This window comes from Protopterus annectens, chromosome 4.part0, assembly GCF_019279795.1.
Source record: "Protopterus annectens isolate FY-2018-M chromosome 4.part0, PAN1.0, whole genome shotgun sequence".
NCBI lineage: Eukaryota > Metazoa > Chordata > Ceratodontiformes > Protopteridae > Protopterus > Protopterus annectens.
Genome location: NC_056733.1, coordinates 464,935,341 through 464,959,285, shown reverse-complemented (window position 1 = coordinate 464,959,285; position 23,945 = coordinate 464,935,341). Strand labels below are relative to the sequence as shown.

Genomic DNA, 23,945 nt, shown 5'->3' with positions numbered 1-23,945 from the left:
GACAGTCCCCTTAGGGGGAAAACTAGCACTTTTTTCATCAAATTGGCAAATGGTTACCCAAGTCAAATGGGTTCTGAACATAGTGTCCCAAGGCTACAGGTTCCATTTTCACACACTACCAAGGTCAAAGGGCATGCCAGACCTGCCACACAATCAATGGGCAGAGGCACAAAAACAAATTACAGTCCTCATGGACATGAGGGCCATTCAGCAAGTACCACAACAAGTAAAAGGGCAAGGATTTTACTCCAGACTTTTCCTTGTACCCAGGAAGACAAAACCTGGAGACAGATTCTGGACCTGTCTACACTAAATACGTTTCTGGAAGTTCCAAAATTCAAGATGTTGACTCTTCAGTAGCTACTACCCATGCTGGGCAAGAGGGCTTGGTTAGTAACTCTGGACCTAAAAGAGGCATACCTGCATGTCCCAATCAGACAATCTTGCAGAAGATACCTCAGCTTCATAGCTGGCTCAATGCCTTACCAATTCTGCAGTGCCCTTTGGCTTATCTTCTGCGCCCAGGGTCTTTACAAAATGCCTGGCACCAGTTATTGCATTTTGCAGACAAAAAGGAATTCAAATATATCCCTACTTTGATAACTGCCTCATTCAAGCAGAGAACAAAGATATTCTCCTAAAGCATCTGGCGTTTGTAAAAAGATTACTAATTGGCCTAGGGTACACAGTAAACAAAAAGAAATCAAAACTAGTGCCCTCTCAAGACATAATATTCCTGGGTGCAAGCATAAATACAACTGCCCAGATGGCTTATCTCACGCCAGACGAGCAAAAACAACTGACTACTTACTTCAAGAAATTGGCAACAAAAACCCACTTATTTGCAAGGAAAATCCTGCAGGCCTTGGGTTTCATGGCATCCTGCATTCTACTACTTCCATATGCCAGACTGCATATGAGGAGGCTACAATGGTATCTGAAAAGTGTTTGGACTCAGCATTGCCACAGCCTGGAGACAGTAATTTCACTCATTCTCTGCCTACAACAGGAGTTTTGATGGTGGGCAGAAGCCTGTCACCACAGTAAGGGTATGCCTTTCAGTTTACCCACAGCCAGACAGACACTGACAACGGATGCATCAGATTATACCTGGCGGGCCCATATGGCAGGAAAATGTATCCAGGGCACATGGCCTGCAAACCAGGTGCATCTTCACATCAATCAAAAAGAGATGCTAGCTGTTCAAAATGCCCTGACAGCTTTCAAGGACCTACTTCATCCAGGACAATTACTGATAGACAGACAACACTACGGTCATGTGGTACATAAGCAGGGATGTACTCATTCCTACCCCCTCTGCAGACAAGCAATGACCTTATGGGACACAGCATTGGCTTTTCAAGTTCACCTGCAAGCACAATTCCTGCCAGGAAAAACAAATACTCTGGCAGACGAGCTAAGCAGAAACCTCATGGGTCCCCACGAATGGAAACTGGATCCACAAATCTTCAGGATGATAATAAGGAAATGGGGATGCCCAGACATAGATCTATTTGCCTCCCCTCACAACTGTCATCTGCAGAAATTTTGCACAAGGATTTACCACAAGCAAGCATGGAAAGTGGACGCCCTATCATTCAGCTGGAAAAATCTAACCGTATATGCTTTTCCCCCACTACCTCTCCTTCCCAGAGTATTCCTAAAGGTCTGACAAGCAAGTCAAAAATGATTCTGATTGTACCAGGCTGGCCACGCCAGCACTGGTACCCAATCCTAAAGAGCTTGTCTCAAGGTCCAGCATGGATATTGCCTCATACTTATTTGCTGACCCAACAAAACAATCAGATGCTGCACAGCCAACTCAGGACCTTAAATCTGGCAGCATGGCGGATAATTTTTGCCATTCAGAACACTCCTCTTTCAAAAGCTGTTATGGATGTTGTCTTAGAGGCCACGAGGCCCAGTACCAGAAAATCTCATGCTGAAAAACGGAAGAGATTCTCTGCTTGGAACCAGGAACAAGGCATTGACACGTCTGTACCAAACATTCCTCAGATTTTACAATACCTAACTGAAATGCTGAACAAAGGCCTTTTTTTCTCATCAATTAAGATTCATGCCTCTGCCATTTCTGCACATTACAATACGGAACCACCTATCTTTTCTCATCCTTTAAAAGTCAGTACCTCAGAGGGGCCAAAAACATTAGGCCTCCAAGGAGAGCACCAATTCCGGCCTGGGACCTCAATTTTGTTTTCGAAAAACTCACACTGACTCCATTTGAGCCAGCATCAACATCGGATATTAAATTCTTATCCTGGAAAACAGCTCTGCTCCTAGCCATAACCTCTGCAAGGCGAGTCTCGGAGTTACAAGCACTCATGGCTGTGGAACCTTTCATAATTTTTCATCCAGACAGGGTTTCTCTGAGGACAAACCCGACATTTATGCCTAAGGTGGTGTCCAGTGTGGCCCTCAATCAAACCATTCACTTGCCTACCTTTTACCCAAATCCACAGAACAAGGGTGAGAAAATTCTTCATTCCTTGGACATACACAGACAGTTACGCTTTTACTTGGACAGAACTAAAGCCTTTAGAAAGACTGAGCAACTTTGTGTCATATGCTGCAGGATCACAAGGAAAGGCCATCTCTAAACAGACTATTTCTAAATGATAGGCCATTGCATCCGTTTCTGTTATTCTCAACATGGCAAATCAGTGCCTAAGGGCATTAGGCCTCATTCCGCCAGAGCAGCAGCTACTTCAGCAGCCTTTCTCAGGGGAGTACCAGCCAAGGAAATCTAAGAGGCTGCAACTTGGAGTTCAGTGCACACCTTTACAAAGCACTACCACTTGCCTCTACTCTAAGTCCAGAGCAGGCTTCGCCACTGCAGTTCTGCAGGGCCTCATAGCCTCTCCTAATCCTATTTAGCCCAGCCACCCATCCTCAGCTTTGGGATTCAACCCAAGAGTGTAATGACTGCAACAGTGACACACGATGAACATAGTACAGTTTTGTACCTACCATAAATGTAGATGTTCAAGTGCATTCACTGTTGCAGTCCAGGTTACCCTCCCACCGTCGTCCTTTCATGTGCTGGGTCTTATCTGTACTTCTCTATCCTATACAACCTGTGTGGTGTATTTGCTTGTAGATGAAGGAAATGTTTACATTAGTGCATGCATGTTTATTAGCGTAATCTATTTAGCCTACCCTTTTGGGGGCACCTGACATCTGGGGTAAGAAAAACTGAAGAAAATGGCGTTGGCTGCATCTTTTATATACCCCTGGCACACTGACGTCAGGGAAGAGGAGACAGCAACAGACGCCGGACCATAACTTTGGAATTCAGGCCGACTGCGGGTAGCCTGCCAGCAGGATAACCCAAGAGTAATGACTGCAACAGTGAATACACTCGAACATCTACATTTATGGTAGGTACACAACTGTACTTTATTTTTCTTCTGGCGCCGTTATTAGAAGTTAAATCTTGTGCCGGTTCCATTAGTACTAAACCAACATCATTCACTTCTACAAGCTGACTCGGCACGTTCTTGGCCCCCATCCTCTTTCAAATTTTGCTCCAAAGTTGAAGTAGTGGCTGAATTAGTCCTGAAAATTACTCCCACCATGGGTGTACTCCTCTTTTCAGAGTTGTGATTGTTCTGCTGCTTAGGCAAAGCTCCTGCTGAATCCGATCGTTGAATAATACTCGGATCTTTTTGTGTGGACCTTGGCCATGTAAAAACATGCCCCTGTGCAAAATCCCTCATCTCTCTGAATCTTCTGTTTTTGTAAAAGAAGTTTGCGCTCATATAAAGAGAGTGAGTCTATGATGCTACTTAGCTTAGAGTCCACCAAATCAGAAGGAAAATCAGTATACAACTGATCCTGTAAGGAGCTAACTTTATTAGCCAGCCCCTTCTCTTCCGGACTGAAAAAGTCTATAATCAGCCTCATATAATTGAAGCCCAGTTCTTATTCAACTTCTGCTAATCAGCCAGTAATTTAGGATAAGTATTACCATATGTAAGGATGATAGGACCGTGCTGGGCGTAAGGATGGGGGACATTAGGAACAGAACTGAAGCAAAGGAAACGAGATGGATAGTCGAACTTAAGAGCTGACCATGGAAAGGGACTTAATGATAAAGACCCTATCAAGCCTACACTTAAATTGAGGAGACTAAAGAAGTGATTTTGTCTTTCTTTTACATATTTTTTTATATTTTTTCTATATTTTTTTGTGTTTTCCATGTATATCTGTATATATACATATGTTTAGAACTGTTTTTGTTTAGATGCATTTTGGTTAAGTGTGCTGTGTTTTTAATTGACACTTATGGTGGTTTTGATGCGACTGATCACAATATATTTTAGTTGTATATAAGCGACTACCTGCATCTTGTTAATTTGTCTGACGAAGCAGTAGTGAATACCGTGAAAACGCTAACGTTGTGTGTCTGTATCCTGAATAAATTATTGATTCTGGAGAACTGCCATTTGCGTTTCCTCGACTGCTTGTTTTTTTGGTGAATCACTTTTTACTTGCCTGGAGGGTAGATGTCTTCAGCATTTCATGGAAGGGATGGTTTCTATATGCATTTCCACCCTTCTCTTTCATCCAAAATGTCCTCCTGAAGATCAGGAAGGACAAAGCAATAATCTTGCTGGTGACTCCCTATTAGCCAAGGCAGCACTGGTTCCCCTACTACCCTCACTAGCCAAGGGCAATCACCACAGGTTACCCCATAAGGTGGACCTACTCACACAACAAAGAATCTCTCATTCACCCTCCCCTACAGATCTTACATCTAACACTCTGGGTGATAAACTTTTAATTCCTTTCAGTCAGCATTACTCTGAGTATGTGCTTTCAGTCCTCAGTAAGGCCAGGAAACAAACTACAAGGAAATCCTATATATCAAAATGGGAAGGATTCTCCAAGTGATGTCTCCATAGGCACAGAGATCCCTTTCAGGTGGATACCCCTCTAGTCCTTACTTATGTATGTGAACTCGAGGCTGGCCTTTCATACTCTTCAGTGAAAGTCCACCTGTTTTTAATCTCTGCCTGCTTACCCCTAGAACCCCCTGTATTATCCAGGCTAGATGTTAAAACTATTCCTAAACTGGTTCTTGCACATCAGGCCACCTAGAAAGCCCATCCCACCTTCCTGGGACCTTAACTTCATCCTGGAAAAAGTCGCACTGCCTCCTTTCGAGCCAGCCAGTGCTGCACATGGAAGACTGTACTGCTCGTGGCCCTCATCTCTGCTAGAAGGGTGTCAAGAGTTGCAAGCTGTCATGGCCTGCTCACCCTACACCATCTTCCACAAGGATAGGGTGACCCTGTACACCGACCCTTCTTTCATGCCAAAGGTGGTGAATGAACTGTCCTTAAACCAATCCATTCACCTGCCCACCTTTTTTACCCTCTCCGTCTTGTGACAGTGATAGGATACTCCATTCACTGGATGTGCAGAGGCAACTAAGGTTTTATTTAGACAAAACTAAGTCCATCAGAAAATCCAGTCAACTCTTTGTAGCGTTCCAGTCCAGAGCCCTGGGCAAGGCAGTCTCCAAACAAACCATTTCCTGCTGAATCAGAAAAAAAAATGTTTCTGCTACTCCCACCATGGGAAGGACCCACTCCAGGGAGTAAGAGCTCATTCTCCCATGGGTGTGGCCTCCTTCAAAGCCTTCCTCATAGGCCTGACACAGCCTCCATTCTGGAGCAGCCACCTGGTCCACCTTGCACACTTTTACGAGACACTACAGATTGGTTCATATCTCCAGAGCCATGGCAGGATTTGCTAGGGAAATCCTGCAAGGCTTTCTGGAATCAGCTACGTCTTCCTCTGCGCTTTCTTCTTCCTAAGCTGTGGCATTCTCCCACAATAAGAATACTGCAACATAGGAATGGCAGGACATAGAATAGTTGTGTAAAATCTTACCATAACCATAAATGCCCTTCTCTTCCATGTTGCAGTATTCCTTCCCCTCACCTATCCCCCTTTTAGTCCTTTTGACCTCTCTAAGGAGCACCATGGGACTCGCCCTAGACTCAGGTCAGACTTGCCAGCAAATGGCACTTTGCTGCTCTTGTGGACATAATTTGGCTCTCTCTACTGGACTGTCTGGGTATTTAAGTTTTGTGGTCTGTGCCTGCAGATGTGACATTTAAGGTCCCTGGTTTATGACCCTACGTGTGACGTCCCACGCACCTACAGCACCTAATCTTAAGCTTTTGTATAAGGAGCTGACGTTCGGGTCACCTGAGGTGGAGAATCCCTCATTAAGAATATTGCAACATGAAAGCGAAGGACATCTGTGGTTATGGTAAGATTTTACACAAGTTGTTCTTTCTTCACTTGTGTGAGTTGATCAATTCTGACCTGGCATACTCTTCTGTTAGAGCTTATCTGTTTGCCATTTCTGCTTGCCTGTTTTTGGATCCGCTACTTTCCTGTAAATTTGAGGATAAACCATTTTTGAAAGTCATCCTTTATATCAGGCCTTCAAGAAAGCTAGTTCTTCCTCCTTGGGACCTTAATTTTGTTCTTGAAGTTGACAAAGTCACTTTATGAACTAGCCAGCTTCTACTTTGCAGTTGTGTACCTGGATAATTATCTCGTTGGTGGTTCTGACTTCTGCCAAGAGAGTCTAAGTTACAGGTGCTTATGGCGGTCCCTCTTTTTTGTTTTGTTTTTTTTTTCACTGGGATAGTGTCTCTTCAGACCAGCTTACTTTCATCCCTAAAGTGGTAAGTGAGTTGTCTGAATCAGACCATTCATCTTCATTTTTTCCTTCTCCCCATCTTGGTACAGAGAGAGTTCTACATTCCACAGATTTGCATAGACAGGTCAGATATTGGGTAAGACTAATGATACTAGGTAGTCTGAGCAACCTTTTTGTTCTTTTCATGCCAAGAAATTGGGTTAAGCTGTTTGTCAGTAAACCATTTCCTCTTAGATTTCTAAATGCGTTTTTATTTTTTTTGTTTCTCTTCATGGCTTTCAGCTTCCCTGTTCTGTTAATTCTCATTCTTCTAGGATGGTGGCCTCTTACATAGTTTTTTTCATGGAATCTTAATGCTCAATTCAGTTTGGAAGCTGGTACATGGTGGTCTGTATATACCTTTATTAAGCAGTACAAGCTGGATGTGATTTCAAGAGCTAGGACAAAGTTTTGCCAGATCCATTCTCCATTGGATTTTGGAGGGCTGTTCTGTTGCTACTTCCTCCTACTCCTCCCACCTTTGTCAGTAGCCTTTGTACTCTCCCTTTTGTAAGGAATACTGAACAGTGATAACGAAGGACATTGTAGAATTGTGTAAGGTATTACTGTAACTGTAGATGTACTGCTTTCCACTGCCCTCAGGACAGACTGCTTTGTAACTTGATTTACATATTTTGTGAGGTGTATTTTAGATATGTTTGTGGTATTAACAGTGGTTGTTGGGCCACATGTTGTAATATGTTAGTTGGGAACACAAAGCTTGAGAGTAGTAACGGCGAGGCCTAAAGTAGTGAGTCTGAATGTAGAAAAATATGGACTGTTGCATAGTAAGATCAAGGTGGATATGTCTTTGGAATGTTCCCTTTTCTTTGAGGTGTAGTGATCTGAGTTAGTGTGTACTAGCACTATGGAGAGGGACAGAGATGTATGGGGACTTGCCTGTATGGGAGGAATTTAATGGAGAGCGGTGATATATATATATTTTTTTTTTGTAGTCATAGGTCTTGCAGTTTCAGATGTCCTATTCCCATGTTGCAGTATTCTGCATATGGGTTTATCCCTTCAGTCGCGCATACGTACGGCCAGTATTCAGAAGCTTTCAGACGCTCTTTGGTGCATCAGACGTCAGGCAAGGAAGAGGAATGTGGGCCATAAAAGTGACGTCGGCACACACCAGCCCTCAGAACTTCTCAGCCGCCATTCATACGCCAGGTGTTCCTGCTATCGCTGACATTGCAATAGTTTTTGATATGATTACCCCATTGGGGAACCTTTTTTTAGCCCTTCCTTATTGTAGCATTGCTTGTTAATATCATCCAGAAAGGGAAATTGTCAGTGTGGATGCCAGATCCCGCATAAGAGCGCCCACTGTTTAGGTAGAGCTCGCAACTATAAGGCCTGCCCCGATTTGCCAGGCGTTTGTGCTGGAACTCTGCGTAGCCGGTTGCTTGCATTAAATTTGTATCTTGAGAACTAATGGCTGAAGCAAATTATGCTTAGAATGGAAGGGCAGGACCTTTGCTCCTTTACCGTCCCCGGTTTCTAGGAAACCGGCCACCACTCCTTCAAAAAGAAGGGCGAAGAGAAAACATATTACTCCCTCTGCTGAAAGCTCTCCTCCTCTCCTAAAGCCCTTGGCCATGCATACAGACAAACCTCCTAGGGATGAGGAGTTCCTTTCACACTCCTCTGAAGAATCTCTCTCCAACAATTCACAACTTTCATCTCCTTTGGGATATAGGTCCCCTGAAGAAGAGTCCCTGGACCCTAATTTCCCTGTGGAAGATTTAACATTTAGTGAGACCATTAGCAAGATGAAGGAACATTTCAAATGGGATTCCTCAGAAATGTCTGATGTACAAAAGAGGTATTATGACCTCATTCAAATGGAAGCACCTAGTCCATCTGCTGTTCCTCCTGTCCTCCCAGCCTTCCTAGATGCCTTTTCTTCAGCATCCACTAATCCTGACTCTCAGCCTCCTGCTCCATGCACACCAGATAGGATGCACAAAGTACTTGACACTGCTAAACACCTGATAAAGTGCCCCCCAGCTGACCCAGCCACTATCTCTGTGGCCACTGACAAAGCCACCAAATTATCACCCACAACTACTATTCTCCTTGCTAACAAGGACAGCAAGACCATGGAGAGAATAGGGAAAAAGATTTATACCTCTGCTACATTGGCCTTCAGAGCCACTAACTACCAGACCCATGTGGCTAAGTATAACCTATCTCTTTTACAATCTGCCACCAAACATTTGGTAGCAGACCTCTTTAAATCACTGCAACAAAAGGGCAAATAGATGCAGGACCTCAAACATCTCCTGGTCTCACCAATTCCTAAGTTCCACCAGAATTATACTTCCTAAACAGTTTATCAGGAAAGTATCCTGGCCTAACCCCAGTGCCAGACCTCGTAAACACACCAGGGAACAACCTCCTACGTCTAGAGCACCTTCTGCATCTAGCCAGAGGTCTTCCTTTCATGACAGGGAAGTTGGCATCTGACTACCTGCCATCTCTGCCTCAACCTCCCCCCCCCCCCCCCACACACACACACACACACACCGTGCTGCTGTTTGCCAGCCTCTCTCACTGCCTCCTTCTGTGGACCCAGATAACCAAAGACAAATGGGTCCTGTCTATCCTCAGAGGGCTACTACATGACTTGGCTCTCTCCTCCCATATAGAAGGGCATTCCCCCGATGTTCATCGTGTTACCCTGCTGCAGTCATCACACTTGGGTTATCCTGCCGTCAGGCGGTCCCGCAGTCGCCCCAAATTCCAAAGTCTTGGTCCGGCATCGGTTGCTGTCTCTTCTTCCCTGACGTCAGTGCGTCAGGGGTATATAAGAGGCATCCGACGTCATTTTCTTCAGTCTTTCTTGCTGTGCGGTGCCCGAAGCAGAAGCAGTTCGCAAGTGCTGGTCGGCCGGCATCTGAAATTTTCGATTTGAATTTTAGTCCGAAGTCTTCAATAAAGCTAAGTACCCCATTGGGGAACATTTTCTTGCCTCAGTCCGATGTCAGAAAAAGTTAACAATTGCATTTCTTGTGGGAAGCAAATACCTCATAAAGACTTCCATGCCTATTGTATTCCTTGCCTAGGCCCATACCACAACGTCACAGGCTGTCGGTTTTGCGCTAGGTTTAATAAACGCACTATCAAATGCTGTTTTGACTTCGCATGGCATTACTTTGGTAGGAAATTCAATTATATCATGCCTTCGGAGCAGCTGACTACCGCAATTCATAAAAAACGTAAGGATAAGGACAGGCAGCCTAGGAATAAGCCAGACCCCAAATATCTCAGCTGGGCCTGTCGCTGGTTCACCGGTTTTCAGTGAGGCGCCTACGCAGCCCCTGATGACCGCAGAGCTGGAACCCCAGACAGCTGCTAACTCCCACACGGAGTCTACTAGGCTGACGCAGCCATCTACTGACACCGGAGCAGATTTAGACACCGGTGCAGAAGGAAACACCTTCGGTTGCAGAAGGTGTCTTCAGACCGACTACACTCACCATTAAATCTTATGCTAAACTTAAAACTCCTTTAAAACCTAAGAAAACTGTTCATCAGTCTACAGGTCAAGGCCTCATGCCTAAGAAACGGATGCTTAAGATGGCTGAAGATTTAATTACCCTTATCAGGGGTTCCCATCCCCCTCCTGATAAAAGACCAAGACAAGAGGAGGATTATGCATCCTCTGACCAGGTTTCTCTCTCCTCAGATTCTTCTGAGGAACAGGATTACACTTTTCCACCTTATGAGGATTCTGATGCTGAAGATTCTATTCCCTCAGCATCTCCCCCTGAAGACTACTCCTTTGGGGAAACATTACATACCATGAGGGAACATTTGCACTGGGAAGGCCAGGATTACTCAGATTCTAAGAAAAGGCTCCGAGAGTTCCTTCTGTTACCCCAGCACAGACCCCTTGCTATTCCTCCTGTTTTAGATATTGTGGATGATGTCTACTTGGAGTCTAGTTTAAATCCAGACTCGCTACCTCCTGCTCCAGCCAAACCAGACAGATACTACAGAGTACCTGACTCACACAAATTCCTTTATAAAAGCTGTGTAGCTGACCCAGAAACCATATCCCAGGGTTCTAAGGGAGCAAAGGCTTCTATGGCTAAAAATCCTGTGCCCTCTGAAAGAGATCCAGAGCCTTAGATAGATGGGGAAAGAAAATATACACCTCTGCAACTCTGGCTATGAGAGCATTAAATTGCCAGTTTCACATGTTGAAATATCAACAATTCCTGATGTCTCAGTTAAAACAAAAAATGAGCACACACTCAGAACAGCCTGAGTTCAAGGAAATGCAGGATCTATTGCATGCAGCTGAACAGGTGGGCAAGCATACTTTACAATGCGGATTTGATTCACTGGAAGCTTCCTGTAGAGCAGCTGTTGTTGGCTCAGTCATTCGTAGACATGCTTGGTTAAAAGAGCAAACCCTCCCTGACCATGTTAAAGCAAAATTATTAGATGCACCTTTACAACAGGATGTATTATTTGGTGTCAAAGCAGAAGAGGTTTTAAAGAAAATGGAGGATAAGGCTAAATCTATGCAAACGGTCAAGGATTTCTTGCAGGTACAACTCCCTCGCTTCAGCAGAAATTGGCCAACAAAAAATTGGTCCTTTCCAGCTTCAGACAGAGGGGCAAATACAGACGCCCAAGGGGCAGAGGTCAGTCACAGGGCCCTTACAAACCTCGCCAATAGGGTTCTGCTACCCAGAAAGGAGGAGAAGACAGGCCCCAAGCTAACAGAAGGCAGACACAATGACTCTATCCTCAAACTACCAAGCAAATCTCTCCTGGCAACACCCTTGGGAGGAAAACTAGGATTTTTTTGCAGACAACTGGCAGATCATTACAAAAGACAAATGGGTTCTAAACATTGTCTCCCAAGGATACAGATTCTACTTTCATACCTTATCAAGGATCAAAGGAATGCCAAACCTGCCACCAAATCAATGGGCAGAGGCTCAAAAACAAATTACAGCTCTCATGAACATGAGAGCCATTCAACAGGTACCTACACAGGAGCAGGGACAAGGATTTTACTCAAGACTCTTCCTAGTTCCAAGAAAGGACAAAGCATGGAGACCCATTCTGGATCTTTCAGTTCTGAACACCTGTCTGCAAGTACCAAAATTCAAGATGCTAACACTACAGTAGCTTCTTCCCATGCTGGGCAAGAATGCTTGGCTAGTCACTTTGGACCTCAAGAAGGTATACCTGCATGTCCCTATCAGACAAGATTGCAGAAGATACCTCCGCTTCATTGCAGGTTCAACGCATTATCAATTCTCTGCACTGCCCTTTGGCTTATCTACTGCGCCCAGGGTCTTCACAAAATGCCTGGCACCAGTAATTGCATACTGCAGACAGAGGAATTCAAATATACCCATACCTGGACGACTGTTTTATTCAAGCAGAAAGCAAGGACATTCTTTTACAGCATCTGGCATTTGTCAAACACTTTCTAAATTGCCTAGGGTACACAGTAAACGAAAAGAAATCAAAACTAGTGCCCTCACAAAACATAACATTCCTGGGTGCCAGCTTGAATACAACAGCCCTGATGGCTTATCTCACGCCAGACAAACACCGACAACTGTTTCAATATTTCAAAATAATGGCAACAAAGACCCAACTCCCTGCAAGAAAAATTCTGCAGGCCTTGGGATTCATGGCATCTTGCATTCTACTAATACCATTTGCAAAACTGCATATGAGGAAATTACAATGGTACCTGAAAAGTGTATGGACTCAGTACAGCCACAGCTTGGAAACAATGATTCCACTCATTCCCTGCCTTCAACAGGAGTTTCTATGCACTGGACTACACATGGCAGGACAGTGCATTCAGGGCAAATGGACTACAGATCAGAGATGCCTGCATATCAATCAAAAAGAAATGCTAGCAGTGCAGAATGCCCTAACAGCTTTCAAGGACCTTCTACATCCAGGACAACTACGAATAAGGACAGACAACACCACAGTTATGTGGTACATAAACAAGCAAGGGGGCACACATTCCTACCCTCTATGCAGGCAAGCAATGACCTTGTGGAACACTGCACTGTCTTACCAGGTTCAATTACAAGCACAATTCCTGCCAGGAAAGAAAAACACATTGGCAGACGACCTAAGCAGAAACATCATGGATCCACACGAATGGAAACTAGATCCACAAGTATTTGTAATGATAGCTCAAAAATGGGGACGCCCAGACATAGATCTGTTTGCAAGCCCCCACAACCACCAACTTCAAAAATTTTGCACAAGGACCTTCCATCCACTAGCTTGGAAAGTGGACGCTCTCTCATTCAGTTGGAAAACATTAACAGTGTATGCCTTCCCTCCACTCCCTCTTCTAGCAAAGGTATTGCTGAAAGTCAGATTAGAGAGGCCACAAATGATTCTCGTTGCACCAGATTGGCCACGCCAACATTGGCATCCAATTTTAAGGACCATGGCCCAGGGCCCACCATGGATTTTGCCACAAATTCCTCACCTGCTCACCCAGCGAGACAATCTGATTCTACACAGCCAGCTCAAGACTTTAAACCTGGCTGCATGGCAAATTACCTAAACAACCAGCCAACACCTTTATCCAAGGATATGTTATAGATGTCATTCTGGAGGTCAGGAGGCCCAGCACCAGGAAAACCTATTCAGACAAGTGGAAAAGATTTTGCTCCTGGAACCAGGCTAAAGGCCTAAATCCCCTGGAGCCGAAGATTCCTCAGATTCTACAATATTTAACTGAGATGTTACACAAAGGACTTTCCTTTTTGTCTATTAAGATCCAAGCCTTAGCAATTTCAGCTCATTACAGCACGGTTCCTCCTTTATTTTCACATCCACTCCTAAGACAGTACCTCAGAGGGGCTAAGAACTTAAAACCGCAAAGGAGAGCTCCCAACACCTACTTGGGATCTCAACTTTGTCCTGGAAAAACTTACACTGCCGCCCTTTGAACCAGCTTTTTCAACTGATTTAAAATTTCTTTCATGGAAAACTGCCCTACTACTAGCAATAACCTCAGCTAGAAGAGCCTCAATGCTACAGGCACTAATGGCAGTGGAACCTTTCCTCATTTTTCATCAAGACAGAGTTTCTCTACGAACTAATCCTTCCTTTATGCCAAAGGTGGTATCCATTGTGGCCCTAAACCAAACCATTCACTTGCTCACCTTCTTCCCAAATCCCCAGAACAAAGGAGAAAGACTCCTGCACTCTTTGGACATTCACAGGCAATTACGTTACTACTTGGATAAAACTAAAGCTTTCAGAAAAACTGACCAGCTCTTTGTAGCCTATGCTACAGGATCACAAGGAAAAGCTATCTCAAAACAGACCATTTCTAAATGGATAGGACGTTGCATACGTTTCTGCTACACACATCATGGGAAACCAGTACCTGCTAACATTAGGTCCCACTCCACCAGGGCTACAAGCTACATCAGCAGCCTTTCTCAGGGGAGTGCCATCCAAGGATATTCTGGAAGCTGCTACTTGGAGTTCAGTGCACACCTTCACCAAACACCATCACTTAACTTCTTTACTCTAAGACCTAGAGCTGGTTTTGCCACTGCAGTTTTGCAGGGCCCACTAGCCTCTTCTAACCCTGTTTGACTCCACCTCCCCTCCTTAGCTTTGGGATTCAACCCAAGTGTGATGACTGCAGCAGGGTAACACGATGAACATAGTACAGTTTTGTACCTCCATAAATGTAGATGTTAGAGTGTTCACCCTGCTGCAGTCCAGGTTACCCTCCCTCCATCCCTTCTGAACTAGCTGAACTTACCTCTACCACTTTATCCTATACTACTTATGTGGTATATTTGCTTGTACCTAAGGGTTTTTTTTTTTTTTTATATAGCCATATGTATATATATATTGCCTACCTTTTGGGGGCAGCTGACATCTGGGGCAAGAAAAACTGAAGAAAATGGCGTCTGATGCCTCTTATATACTCATGACGCACTGACGTCAGGGAAGAAGCGACAGCAACCGACGGCGGACCAAGACTTTGGAATTCGGGCCGACTGCGGGACCGCCTGACGGCAGGATATCCCAAGTGTGATGACTGCAGCAGGGTGAACACTCTAACATCTACATTTATGGTAGGTACAAAACTGTACTTTCCCCTTCGCAACGACTGCCCCTCTTAACAACCAGTACTGCAGACATTACTAGACCAGGGCACTATACAGTCAGTTCCCCCCTCTGCCAAAGGAAAAGGGTTTTATTCAAGGCTCTTCATGGTCCCCAAAAAAGACGGACCATGGAGTCCCACCCTGGACCTTTCCTACCTCAATCTCTTCCTAAAGGTACCCATCTTCAAAATGCTCACCCTGCTAACCATTTTTTCCCCTGATTACTCCACAGGGATTCATGGCTCTTCTAGACATAAAGGATGCCTACCTCCAGATCCCTATCAAACCCTCCCACAGGAACTACCTAAGATTCTTGGTGGGCTCTACTAATTGGCAATTCTCTGCCTTGTCCTTTGGTCTTTCCACTGCTCCCAGAGTCTTTACCAAATGTTTGGCTCCAGTGGTAGCCTATACCAGGACAAAGGGGATGCAGATATTCCCCTACCTGGATGACAAGCTCATCCAGGCCCCCAGCCAACAAATACTGCAAGATCACCTCCACCTGGTGATCTCCTTATTGCATTCCCTGGGCTTCCACATAAGTCTGCCAAAATCCCACCTTCAGGCAACTCGGGATATTGTATTCCTGGGGTTCAGAATAAGAACCGACCTCATGGAGGCTTTCCTGCCACCCCCAAAGGTGAGGTCCCTGTCAGACCACCTCCTCCAGGTGTTACAATCGACCCAGTTGATGGCAAGACAGTGCCTGAAACGATTGGGTTACATGGCAGCCACAATACCCATGCTACCTTTAGTAAGGCTTCACATGAGGAAGCTGCAGTGGTACCTTCACTCAGTCTGGAAACACAACCAGCCCTTGGAGCCCACTGTACCACTGCTTCCCTGCTTAAAAACGGAGGTACTTTGGTGGTGCGACCAGGTGCAAAGAAACCAAGGACTCCCACTACAACCACCACAACCCACCCCAGGTCATGCACACAGATGTCTCAGACCTGGGCTGAGGAGCTACTCTAGGACAAAGACGGTGCAAGGCTTGTGGCCAGATCACCTAAAATCAGAACACATCAGTGCCAGTAAAATGAGGGCAGTTCTGCTAGCGCTACATGCATTCCAACTTTTCATCCTGTAGGGGACTCTTCTGATATACACAGAAAACAACCATACTGTGGTATATCAACAGGCGGGGGGTGGGGGTTCAAGTCTTACTTGCTGTGCAGGTTAGCTCTGTTATTTTGTGAGTTGGCTACCTCACAGAGAATCTCCCTATGAGTGACCTACATTCCCTCCCTCCACAACAAACGGGCAGATTTGTTGAGCAGAACCAGCACAAAGAATCACAGATGGATGCTGCACAGAGAGGTCTTCTTGGATCTGGTTCACAAGTGGGGTGTACCTCAAATAGACCTGTTCGCCTCCTCCCTCAACAGCCAACTTCCTGGGTTTTGCACCAGGACACCAGAACCACAGGCACTGGCAACAGATGCCTTCTCAATATCATGGAAGGGGAAATATCTATATGCATTCTCCCCCTTCCGTCTCATTCAGAAAACCCTCCTGAAAATACAGCAGGACAATCCAAAAATCTTGTTGGTGACGCCCTACTGGCCCAGACAGCACTGATTACCCTTACTTCATCTGTCCAAGGGCAATCACCCCAAGTTACACGCCCCCCCCCAGTGGACCTCCTCACACAAGACAAGGGATCATTAATCCATTCACAGTGGCAAATGTTCCACCTAACTCTGTGGTTGATAGGATTCTGATTCCACTTAGACACCTTTACAGTGAGGATGTGCTTGATGTCCTGCACGAGGCCAGGAAATCTAATACCAGGAAATATTATCTCTCCAAGTGGAAACTATTCACTATTTGGTGTCACAAAAAAACAGCTGGACCCGCTTCTTAGCAAACCTCCCCTAGTGCTGTTCTGTTAGTGTGAGCTACTGCAGTCAGGGACTGGCTTACTCATCCATTAAAGCCCATCTGTCTGCTCTTTCTGTCTGCTTTACCTCTAGATCCCCCTCTTGCTTCACAACTACCTTGCAGTCTTTTCCTCAGAGGAGTTCTGCAACTTAGGCTTCCAAGAAGACCCATTCCCCCTCCTTGGGACTTCCACTATGTGTTAAAGAAGCTTACACTACCTCCCTTTGAGCCAGCTGATAAGACCTCCTTAAGGCACTGCACCTGGAAAACCATCCTGCTGGTGTCTCAACTCAGCCAGGAAGAGTATCCAAACTACAAGCCCTTATGGCTACACCACCCTTTTCTAGTTTTTCACATAGACAGGGTTACCCTTAGGACAAATCCGTCCTTTATGCCCAAAGTAGTCAATGACAAGTCCCTAAATCAGGCCATTCGGCTACCTGTTTTCTTCCCTAACCCACAGGGAGACCGTGAGAGAGTGCTGCATTACTTGGACGTGCATAGACAGATCTGATTTTACCTGCAATACACCAAGGCTATCAGACAGTCCAGCTATTCACATCTTTTCATCCCAGAGCCCTGGGTAAGGCAGTTACCAAGCAGACTGGTTTCTACTTGGATATAAAAAGCCATTACCTTTTGCTACCAGTTTCATGGCAAGACCCTGCAAGGGGGCAGTAAAAGCTTATTCCACTAGAGCAATGGCATCTTCAAAAGCCTTCTTCAAGGGTTTGGATACCCGTTCTATTCTGGAAGTGGCTACTTGGACATCAGTCCACACCTTCACCAAACACTACAAGTTTGACTTCACCTCCAGGTCCAGGGCAGGTTTTGCTAGGGCTATCCTGCATGGATTCCTGGAATCTGCTTCTAGACTACCACCCCCAACCTCAGTGAGCTTTGGCACTCACCTATATGCAGTATACTGCAGCATGGGGATAGAAGGACATAGAAAAGTTCTGTAAAGTCTTACCATAACCATAGATGTCCTTCTCTTCCATGTTGCAGTATTCCTTCCCACACACCTTCCCCTCTCATCTGCTACATTTCTTCCCTTACTGGATGGCAATGATATAGCATTGCCCTTACAGGACTGGCTGCGAATAGGGCTACTTTTATGAGGGCTGGTGCATGCCGATGTCATTTTTATGGCCCACGTTCCTCTGCCTTGCCTGATTGCTGACGCACCAAAGAGGGACTGAAAGCTTTTGAATACTTGGACGTGTGTACACGAGACTGAAACGGTAAACACATATGCGGAATACTGCTACATGGAAGAGGAGGACATCTATGGTTATGGTAAGACTTTACACAACTTTTCTTTCTGGTGGTTGCCCTCATACAGTGGGACTGTATGTTGTAACATTTCATTGAACTTGTCAGTTGTTTGGTGCATAGTTTTTCTTCACGTTATCTTAGAATTGGGCAGAGGTGTCATTGTTTTTTAAATACATACCCTGTGTGGTGTCTTTTCATGCCAGCCTCATTGGTGTCACTAGCCAAACATCCTTGCAGTTTTGAATCTGTGGTAATTGTCCATTAGATAGCACATGAGTACAGAAGCTTCTGGCTATGTGCTCCCCTTCAAAGACAAGAATAGTGTGTTACCGGAAACGTATCATAAAAGATAACACTTGCTGACTCCTTTTCTCTGTTCATTATTGCTCTTGTTGACAGTTCATTTGTTGGTCACTTACACGATTGCACACATCTTGAGAAGAGAGCAAATGAGCTTAACATCTGCTGTATGACAAGATGTGTTGCATCTTGGAGCAGGATTACTGTGCCTAGACTGTTGCTGATCTAGCGTTGAAGTAAATTTGCATATGTATAGCAAGTTAGGAACGTTGATTCTGATTTTGTATTTTCTCTTCTGTTTTAGAAAAATTAACAAGCGAATTACAATCCAGAGAAAGTAAATGTTTGGCAATGTACAAGAAGCTTAGAAAGTGGCAAGAGTGTAATGCACTTTCTAGAAAACTGTTGCTAAACAAGTGAGTACTCATGAAATTTCAGTCTGTAAAGTGGTTTCCTTGGTAATGTGGGAGGGCTTGTTATAAAATTATGTGGTGTTGAATTTTTTCAGTTGACTTTATTAGGTTCATTTTTAAGTGTGCAAGCACAGCTAATGCCAGTGCAACATTTAACTGGCAAGAAAATTGATAGTAATTTCATTTTTTTTTTACTCTGCTGAAAGGGAATCCTTTGGCTACAATGTGGCACTGATACTGCCTTGCTAGATCTGCTAGATAAGTAGACCATATTTGAGCTGTCATTCTTCTCGGATCTCTCCACTGTGGACTCTCGTGTAGCTGTAGCTTTTCTCCTTGCGTCAGACTGTTCAAAGCTATTTGGAAGAAAGGCTGTGATCAGACAGAACTTTACCATCTTGCAGCTTTTGCCTTTTACTGCTTGTGTCTGTCTGGTACTGTTATTGTGAATAACATGGTTCATTTTGTAGAACACAATGAATGGTATAGTACAGTGGTAACTCCATAGTCCCTCCCGCATATAATAGTTACTACGAAATGGTAGTCAGGCTTCAGGCCATTGAGTGAATGGCTTAAAACTCCAGTGCACTCATCTTAAGTGACTAAAATGAAAATGGTGTTTTTTACAAGCATAGATTGGTAAGTTAGTCACTGTCATTGTAACAGCATCCTGTCATCCGAAGGTAATCCTGTTGCAGTTTCATTGGACAGTTCAGAGACTGAGGAAGCAATCTCATTGAAACTACTTTCTCATCTCTGATGCTCGCAGTTTGAAAATACAGATACTGCTTTGTGCAAAGCCAACCAAAAGCGAGGTAGGCTGTAAAGATACAAGTAATATTTCTTCCAGTGTGCTTAGTTACTTCCTTCTGTTACACACTTACTTTTTGATTCTGCTCATCTTCTAACTAATGTGCAATATCCACTATATAAAATTTTGCTGGTTTTTACATTAGGGTTTCGTGTAAGACACACTTGTATAATTTACTATTCAGGCATTCACAGCTTCAGAAGGTTGAAGGGTTAACCAGCAGATGTCCCTTATTCATTTGACAATTTGCTCATAAACTCCTGTACATATCAAAGCATTCCACTAATACTGTAATGTTGTTTTTTGAGCCATGTGTTAGCATTTTTTTGGGACATTTAGCACAGATCCCCAAAGCAAGGAGTATATAGATTATTGCTATCTGTTACACTGCAACAGTTTCTTGAATAGGTTATCTCACGGTTCTAAGATGGCATTCCCAAAAAGAAGACATTCAAGATGGCCTTTTAAAAGGAATCTACAAGTACAGTAAAGTTTGACAGTATATTTCTAATACTTCATCACTTGTCACATAACATTTTGCTCCAAGCCACTTTATTAACTATGTACTTTGCAATTTTAGCTTATGCATGTGTGGACATTTTAGGTTGGTTAAAGGATCTACATAAGGAAAGCAATTGTATGTTAATAATAGTCTGGTTTTGTGTGTGAGAAATGTATTAGTTGTCAGTACGCTGCATAGTTTTTTGTCGTCGTAGTTGGCTGTAATAAAACCAAGTAGTTTGCTTTCCTCCAGTTTGTTTTTTTGCCAAGCAACAGATATTTAATGAGTGTAGACAATCCCATTTGTTATGTTTAAGTGAAAGCTGGTCTCAGGAAGCTGTCATCTAGGAAGTGTTCAGATCTTTGTGTTTTTTTCTTAGCAGTGCATGCTTGCAGGTATAAAGGCCATTTATGCCTTTCCCTGTGGATGTACACAGTTCCAGATATGAACCATGAAATGTACCACTTTGTGTGGCTTAGAGGAGCCCAAACCACTCATCTTGGCTTATATACTGTATGCCCTTGCATCTGTTTCCATCTTCATTTGGTGCTGCAGTTTGTGTATTGAACTCGGTCCTTTTCAGGTTGAGTGAATTGTTAGCCATTGACTCCTGCCCTTCCCTTGTTAGTTATTTCAACACCATAGTTGTTCATTGTTCAAAACTTGGCCCTCTGGATTTCTGTGAGGGATGTTCTTCATCTCACATTGCTGCAGTCCTAACACTTGGGTAGTCCGCTGTCCTCGGTCGGCCCGAATATCAAAGTATAAGGCTGACGTCGGTCAAGGCGCATTAGACTGACATCAGGACGTCAGGGTACAAATGCGCATGACCGACGTCATATCCTCAGTCTTTTTTGCCGCATGGTCCGATGCAGAAGCAGCGTTGCAAGTGCCGTTCGGCGTTCTGAAATTTTTCGAATTCGGAGTTTCAGACAGAGTCAAAGTTGGCTAAGTACCCCATTGGGGAATATTTTAGTTTTTTCTTGCCTCAGTGGTTTACCGGATGTCAGAAAAAGTGAATAACTGTATTTCTTGTGGGAAACAGATACCGCATAGAGATTATCATACTTTGTGTATTCCTTGTTTGGGGCCTGAGCACGACGTTGTTGGGTGTCGCTTTTGTGCTAGGTTCAATAAGCGCACTATAAAGCGAAGGTTAGATTGTGCCAGGTTAGTCTTCGGGAAGCGGTGCAATTATAATATGCCGTCGGATGCTCGGCGTCCGCTTCAAGAAGCGCAAAGACAAGGCTGCTAAGCCCAGACAGGAGTCGTCCGTGCGGACGCCGGTTCTTTGAGGTGTCAGTGGAACCGGGGTTCCGCCGGAGGTTTCTCTGGAGTCCCAAGGGGAGACTTTGTTATTGCAGGATGTGGCCTCTCAGGAGGCAGGTCAGGCTGAAGGGGCTTCTCAGGTTACTGTACTCCCCTCCCTTCCTAGGGTGGTTAGGCCCTCTCCTTCTGTTTCCAAGGCTTCTCCCAGAGGCAGGCCAGGTTTAGCTTCTGTGGGTGTCACTCCTAGTTCATCAGGGTCTGTGCCCAAGAAGCACATGCTCAAAATGGCAGAAGATTTAATTACTTTAATTAGAGGATGTTCTTCGTTCCCCATTGCTGCAGTCCTTACTATTGGGTGTAGTCCGCTGTCCAGTCGGCCCGAATATCAGAGATGGCTGACGCCGGTCAGGCGCATTAGACTGACGCCAGTCCAGGGTACTAATGCGCATGCCCCACGTCATATCCTCAGTCTTTTTTGCCGCATGGTCCGATGCAGAAGCAGTTTTGCGAGTGCAGGTTGGCGTTCTGAAATATTTCGAAACCGAGTTTCAGACCGAAGCAGAGTTGGCTAAGTACCCGTGGGGAACATTTTGGTTTTCTTGCCTCAGTATTTAACCGGATGTCAGAAAAAGTGAATAACTGTATTTCTTGTGGGAAACAGATACCTCATAGGGATTACCATACCTTGTGTATTCCTTGTTTAGGGCCTGAGCACGACGTTGTTGGTTGCCGCTCTTGTGCTAGGTTTAACAAGCGCACTATTAAGAGGAGGTTAGACTGTGCCAGGTTAGTGTTTGGGAAGCGTTGCAATTATAAAATGCCGTCGGATGATCGACGCCCGCCCAAGAAGCGCAAGGACAAAACAGCGAAGCCTAGGGTTGATGAACCGCAGTCCCGGCCGGTTCTTTAGAAGGCTCTGTGGAGCCAGAGGTTTTGCCAGGAGTTTCCATGGAGTCTCAGGCAGAAACTTTACTGTTACAGGATGTGCCTTCTCAGGAGGTAGGCCAGGCTGAGGGGCTTCTCAGGTAACTGTTCTTCCCTCTCTTCCCAACGTAGTTAGAGCCTCTCCTTCTGTTGCCAAAACTTCTTTGAGAGGTAGGCCAAGTTCAGCTTCAGTGGGGCTTCTCCTAGCATTTCGAAGTCTGTACCTAAGAAACATATGCTTAAAATGGCAGAAGATTTGATTACTATGATTAGAGGTTCTATGCCCCTCCTGATAAGAGGCCTAGGGTGGAACCGAGTTTGATAGTTTTGAACAGTGTTCAGAGGCTTCTGAGTCTTCTGAAGATTTGCAGGCGTATTCTCTTTATTCTGATTCTGATATGGATGATTCCACTCCTACAGCTTCTCCTCCTGAGGATTTCTCTTTTCAGAGACTCTGCATTCTATGAGGGAGCACTTTAAATGGGAAGGCCAGGATTACTCTGATTCCAGGAAAAGGCTTAGGGAATTCTTGTTTTACCCCAGCATAGGCCCTTAGCTATACCTCCTGTGTTGAATGTGGTGGAGGATGTTTTGCAGTGGCTTCCCAGATCCCTGACTCTTTGCCTCCTGCTCCTCTTAATCCTGATAGGTATTATAGGGTGCCCGAAGCTCATAAGTATTTGTTTAAGAGTCCTAGGGCGGATCCAGAAACTGTTTCTCAGGGGCCTAAAGGTGTTAAGGCCTCTGTGGTTAAAAATCCTGTTCCCACTGATAGAGGCAAGGGCTTTGGATAGGTGGGGAAAGAAAGTGTATACTTCTTCCACTCTAGCCATGAGGGCGTTGAATTGTCAGTTTCACATGCTAAAATATCAAAATTATCTCCTTTCACAATTGAAATCTAAGGTGGATGCTTTGGCGGAAGGTATTGAGTGTAAAGAGTTGCTGGATTTGGTTCATGTGTCTGAACAAGTGGGTAAGCATTCTTTGCAATGTGGTTTTGATGCTGTACAGGCCTCTTCGAGGGTGGCTGCCACTAGTTCTGTTCTTCGCAGGCATGCCTGGTTGAGGGATCAGAATTTAGCTGAGCATGTTAAGACAAGGATTTTGGATGCTCCTTTACAGTCTGATGTGTTGTTTGGGTCACCTGTGGAAGCAGTTTTAAAGAAAATGGAGGACAAAGCTAAGTCTATGCAAACTGTTAAAGATTTTTGCAGGTGCAGCCACCAAGTTTAGTAGAAATTGGCCTGCTAAGGGGTGGACATATCCTTCTTATGATTCCCAGTCTAGGGGTAGGTCTAGACGTGGTAGGGGCAGGGCTCAAGGTTCTTTTAGGCCTAGAACAGGGAGTTCACCTGCTCAGACTTCTGGTGAGGGCAGGGGTCAGTCCTTTCGTAAACAGACCCAATGACCTGCCTTTTCAGCTGCCAGTAGATTCTCGTCTGGCAGCTCCTTTGGGAGGAAGACTGTCTCTTTTCAAAGAAAATTGGGATTTAATTACTCAAGACAGATGGGTGTTGGATATCATTCACCACGGTTACAGGTTTTATTTCCACACAATGCCTCCTTTCAAAGGCATGCCAGACGTTCCTCCTCCACAAAGAAAGAGGCTCACAAGCAAGTTTCTCAGTTACTCCAGATGGGGCCATTCAGCCAGTCCCTGTATCAGAAGTAGGCCTAG

General features: G+C 44.7%; 1 protein-coding gene across 1 annotated transcript in view; it reads left to right on the top strand.

The window, feature by feature from the left end:
* The window catches only part of NAA25 (N-alpha-acetyltransferase 25, NatB auxiliary subunit), a 3,186,723-nt gene that overhangs the window by 810,825 nt on the left and 2,351,953 nt on the right, over positions 1-23,945 (top strand). Inside the window, exon 8 of the mRNA XM_044069750.1 lies at positions 18,653-18,764. Within this exon, the coding sequence (XP_043925685.1) occupies positions 18,653-18,764 (112 nt within the window). The remainder of the gene's footprint in view (positions 1-18,652; positions 18,765-23,945) is intronic.